This window comes from Grammomys surdaster, unplaced genomic scaffold, assembly GCF_004785775.1.
Source record: "Grammomys surdaster isolate TR1022 unplaced genomic scaffold, NIH_TR_1.0 186, whole genome shotgun sequence".
In the NCBI taxonomy this organism is placed as follows: Eukaryota; Metazoa; Chordata; class Mammalia; order Rodentia; family Muridae; genus Grammomys; species Grammomys surdaster.
The window spans coordinates 4,416,695-4,422,013 of record NW_021604631.1 but is presented as its reverse complement, the minus strand read 5'-3'; the positions used below and the strand labels follow the sequence as shown (position 1 = coordinate 4,422,013).

Genomic DNA, 5,319 nt, shown 5'->3' with positions numbered 1-5,319 from the left:
CAGATTCGTGTTACTTTCATAGAAAGTCAACTTGAGCATATTTTGTATGTTCAAAGCCACACTTCTTACTCTAGATTCAATGATAGACTATGATATGCATGCCTATCACATATACTGTGTGATTTGTTTATGAGTATAGGACACGATATAACCTTGACACACACTTGGGAGAGACTGACAAGAAACAGTTACTGTGGTCAAAGCTTAGCCTGATGGGAACCTGCTGATGCCCACTCAACACACTCTGGAAGTCATCAATGGAGGCTTCTGGATGAGATGGGTCTGTAAGCTAAGATCTAATGAAGGTGAAGGAGACAGTGTGGTGGATATTGGAGACAGATGAAGAGACAGCAGGCTCCAGTGGGCAGGGACGAGGATAAACAGAGCAGAGGGTAGGAGAGATTTGCACATAAGCCAGCTCTGAGTGAAGCCATGATGCAGTGAGGGGAAGTGGGCGTGTCCTCCACCATGCACTCGATGGCCCTGAAGGATCAACAAGGACAACGTGAACTTTACCCTAAGGATGACATTCCATTAGCAATATTTATAAGTGGAAGGTATGGCTACTGAGGAAGGTGATTCAGGAATTCAGGGTTGTTGGCATTTAATCTAGATGTTTGTGGATCTTGCCATAAAAGCAGCTAAGGGTCCCCTTCTGAAGACAGGGTACACTGTCCCAGAAAGATTAGCCTTGGTGTGAAGAAAGTCACTTGAAAGATGCTTGGGAAATACAAGTCTCTCTCTCTCTCTCTCTCTCTCTCTCTCTCTCTCTCTCTCTCTCTCTCCCTCTCTCTCGTGTGTGTGTGTGTGTGTGTGTGTATGTGTGTGAAGTGCTGATCCCCAACAGGTATTCTTTTTTTCCTTTCTCCCTGAAAATGTCCCTGCCCTGTCTTATATAATGATCTGTGAGGGGAATTGCACACCGTGAGAGCTGGACGAGGCTTGAGATACCTTTTCTCAACCTCGACATTTTAGGGCAAAAGAAAGGCCATCTTTTCCAGCACACATATCTACGTATGTAGTTCGGTTGCTCACACTTACTCTTGAGTATAGATCTTTCTCTCGTTTTCTGACAGCTGAGATTTCTTGAGTGAAAAAAAAACCCTCTAATTTAGAAAATGATCTGTCGTAAACACTTTATTGCCCGTCGTTCAAATCGCACAGATTTCAATAATCTTAGAAACAGAAACTGAGAGAGCAGTCATTAAATTCCTCCAGCGCAGTAGGTTTCAGCCTGTGGTGTCTGAACCGGCAGAAGCCCCTTCCTGGGCTAGCTCCTCCTCTCCTCCTCCTGGGAACCCACAGCTCGGGAACCCACAGAACGAGAGACACTCAGGTCCTCACTTCTGCTTCAGGGATGCTCTCAGCCATTTGCTTCACCGAGGATCCTGTGATCCGTTTCAATCTAATTAGCAGCTGTTTAGGGACCATCACTAAGCTTTTGGAAGGCACCAAGCGAGGATTTAGGCACGGGCGTTCATGGGTGAAGACGTCCCGACCGACCCTCTCCTTGAGAAGAAGCAGCTGGAGCTTAAATCTACCCCCTTCCATAATTCACATGGTTAACGAATTCCTCCCAAGGTTCCTACTTATAGTGCTCCAGATATATCCCTCCAAAGGTCCCCCACGTCTGGAGGTTAATGCTCGGCTCCAGCTCTGATGCTGCAAGGAGGTGACAAAATGCAGCCTCCAGCATCTGTCATCAATGGACTAGGACTAAGCCGTGCCCAGCAGCTCACCAGCCACTGCCAGGGCAGAGTAGCTCCTAGGACCTGGTCCGCTTCCCTTGTGCGCAACCAGGGCGCGGCAACCCGGCTTGCCTCCAAGTTTCCCGGGACACTCTCCTTTCCTGACGGCCAGTGTTCGTCCCCAGCGTCCTAAGCCCCGTGGCTCTCCCACCCTTCCCTCCTCTCCTCTCCTCTACTGCGGTCCATTGCCTACAGGCAGAGTTCAAGTTCAGTCCCAGCTTTTGCTCTGGATTTAGAAAAAAGGAGAAAGGGTGGGAGAATTGGAGGGAGCCGGCTGGTCGGGCGAGGCCGAGGGGAGGCGGAGAGAGGTGGCCTCTGATTGGTTGGGGAGGGGGAGTGGAGGCACGGAGTTTCCCACAATGCCCCGGTGCAGTGCAGCCGCGGATGGATGCTGCGGGAAGGGGCTGCCATTTGCTGCCCCTGCCAGCGGCGCGCGGACCTGCCCGCGCTCCCGCCGCCTCCAGCGCCCTCAGCCCGGCCGGCCTCTGCAGCGGCACCGCCTCGGCTTCTTCCGCGGCCGCCGGAGCGGTCGCCATGAACCCCAGCTCCTCGGCGGGAGAGGAGAGAGGGGCGACGGGCGGCAGCAGCAGCAGCGGAAGCGGCGCCGGGAGCTGCTGCCTGGGCGCCGAGGGCGGCGCGGACCCGCGGGGTGCAGGGGCAGCGGCGGCTGCTGCCTTGGAGGAGCCCGCGGCCGCGGGACAGAAAGAGAAGGAAGAGGCGCTGGAGGAGAAGCTGAGGGACTTAACTTTCCGGAAGCAGGTCTCTTACAGGTAGGCGCGAGAGCTAGCGAGACAGGTGCCGCCCAGGGCGGGGGACACTTGCTCTAGCTCCAGAGAGACACTTCTGTAGAGTTGGGTCTCTCTCTCTCTCTCTCTCTCTCTCTCTCTCTCTCTCTCTCTCTCTCTCTCTCTCTCTCTCTCAGGGAAGAAGTGGGGTGCCCCAGCTTCTCCCTGTAACACCCAGGGAGGGGTGCACTTGTAATAGAAGAGAACCCTAAGGTCAGAACAAGATCAAAACCACATATGTGAGTGTATGGGGTGCAGACCTAGACATGCCCAGTTTAAAGAAGAGTCGCCAAAGTTGCCCCTAGGCTCGAGTCATCTCCAGCACTCCCCCTGCCTTGCAGAGTTCACTGGGTGAGCCTTGGGCACTAACCGGATGGCTAAGATCTGTTCTGACAGGCAGCAAAGAACAGCCTATACAGAAGAGAAATCCTTATGGGGGAAGTTCTTGTCTTGAAATCCTCTGTTAAAGACTAGTGAAGTATGTGTCTCTTTTTGTAGGTATGTAGGTATGTCAGTATGTGTTGGTGTTGTGTGCACGTGTGTTCTCTCCCTCAGTGTGTTCTGAAGCTGATGTGGGCAGCCTACTCCCAGGTTCACTCCCCCACCCTCAGTCCCAGTGCGGGCGCGAAGATATCACACTGGCACCTGAGGATGGATGAATCTGTGACACTAGGACAGTGTACAATGAACATCCACCCAGTTACGCTTTAAAAAGCCCCAATGTCAGAATCCAAACCAAAGTGAGGATTTAATAGGTTCCCTACACTCCTCTCCCATCCCCAGGCATAGGAGACTGTGGGCTCGGAGACTACCCTCACTGGTGATTCTTCAAAGTTGGGGCAATAAGCAGTGTACTGCCGAGTCTCAGAGTGATACTTGCAAAGGGGGTCAGGGAGAAAACATCTTTGTAGCCCTCCTCCTTTTGGGTTAGCAGTCCCTTCTAGAAAAATACCATCTAAAGTATTAAGCCTGTCACACCATGTGCTGTTATGTAAGCAAAAGCAGATGCCAGAGGTGTGTGGGTTGCGAGGGTGTGCTCTGTGTGTGGGGGCAGGTGTGTGAATCACTGGGATCCCCACAGGCATTGCCTGGACTGGAGGCCCTGTCATCAGGGCCTGTGCTCCATGTCTAAATGCCGGTTTCTGCTGATTCCTAAATGGTCTCCGTAGCCAGGTGGTTGCTGTTGCACCGGTTGCTTGCATTTTGTTCTTCATGCGCAGAGGGAGTTTCCCACCTGAGTTGTTCTCTTAGTTACTCACACAGATCGGATCCAAATGGATCTTTCTTTTTATATTTTCGGTTTCTAAAAATAGGCAGGTGGGGGGAGTGGGGTAGGTCTAGGGAGGTAGGCTAGGACACAGGCAGTTCTACTTACGATGGTCTGTCTGGCTCTTAGGGGAACAGGGACTATATTCAGCCTAATTTAGGAGCTGTAAGTTGAGGGGGTGTTATTATGTGGAATACATTGTGGGTCTTGGCTTCTGGGCTAAGAGAGGCTCCTGGGTCATTGGTATTCATGAGACTTCTCATTGGGTATGTCTGTGAAGCCAGAATTTGCAAGGGAAATCACTTCAGCTTGCCTCCTGGTAGGGGTCATTCTCTGAGCCTCTCTCCTGGTAAAGCATGGTGTTGGGTCTGCAGCTTTCTGGGCAGAGCGTTCCCACAGGCACGTGCAACTGTGTTCATACACAAACACAGACGTGGAAACAGGAACATTTTTTGCAAGAGGAGAACAGCACATGACGCTGACCAGTCTTGAAACCCACTGTGGTGGGTTTTATTTCTTGGATGCTATTTCTTCTCGAATAAAGCTGCATAGTTCGCAAGGCAGTGACACTTGGCACATACAGCACCTCAGGTGGCTGCTCAGATGGCTTGCAATCCCCAGGTGTAGAGCCTCCAGTCTCTGTGGGTGAGGATGGCTGTCACACTCCTCAGGTGATGCTTACACACCAATACCTGAGAGTTGCTGTCTCCAAGCTTCAGTCATTGACCCTTGAACTCATAAACTGTCCAGCCAAAGAAGCCAGGCAGTTTCAATGGCAGGAAGGGCAGTGGGTAGTGATCTCACCTGGCGCGTGTTAATCCCAGGTAATCTATGTATTGTGGTCACTGCTATTTATTTGTTTTTAGAGTCATAGCAAATGGTCTTCCTGTTTGCCTTGGTGGCCCTTTGTGCTGGACTCAGAGGTGGCACTGGACCTGATGGTCTTGATGAAAGGATTCTGGGCACAGCTTAGCATGGGGACTAGTGGGAGGTAGTGGAGAGGAGTCAGGAAGCCCCCAAGGAATAGATTCCATGCAGAAGTGTGTAGCTGGAGGAAGTGTGTAGCTGGAGTGTGTACAGCTTCCATGTAGGGGATCATTTGAGGTGGTAGAGTGGAGATCTGCAGGCAGGTGGAAATGTCTTGAAGAGCAAGAATATTTGTGGAATGAAAGTTGGTGTGAAGAAGGGGGCTTTGGAGGAGTGTGCATGTGTGTGTGTGTGTGTGAGTGCGTGTGTGTGTGTGTGTGAGTGTGCATGAGTGTGTGTGTGTAGGGGGGTCTCATCTGCTCCTCTTGTTGCTAAGGAACGTATAAGCTAGAGTTTAAAAATAAATGAAGAGTGGGTGGGCATATGCAGTGACTCCTGTCTTTTTAGGAACCAGAGCCCTTTACAAAAAAAAAAATCTTTAAATAACCATTTCTGGAGGCAGATTATTCATTTTGTTGACTTTTACTTTGTGAAGTCAAATAAACTCTTCTATATACCCCTAGATTTCCCCTCATTATCTTTTCTTCTATAT

The 5,319-nt window shown here is 50.9% G+C and overlaps 1 protein-coding gene across 3 annotated transcripts in view; it reads left to right on the top strand.

Annotated features, from left to right (window-relative positions):
* Nucleotides 1-1,890: 1,890 nt before the first annotated feature.
* Dgki (diacylglycerol kinase iota) overlaps nucleotides 1,891-5,319 on the top strand; it is a 429,274-nt gene continuing 425,845 nt past the window's right edge. For 2 of the 3 annotated variants that reach the window (XM_028768388.1, XM_028768386.1), the window contains exon 1: nucleotides 2,133-2,518. In XM_028768388.1, coding sequence (XP_028624221.1) covers nucleotides 2,133-2,518 — 386 coding nt within the window. Of the gene's footprint in view, nucleotides 2,519-5,319 lie in introns of all 3 variants that reach the window. The other variant, XM_028768387.1, reaches the window with a different exon arrangement.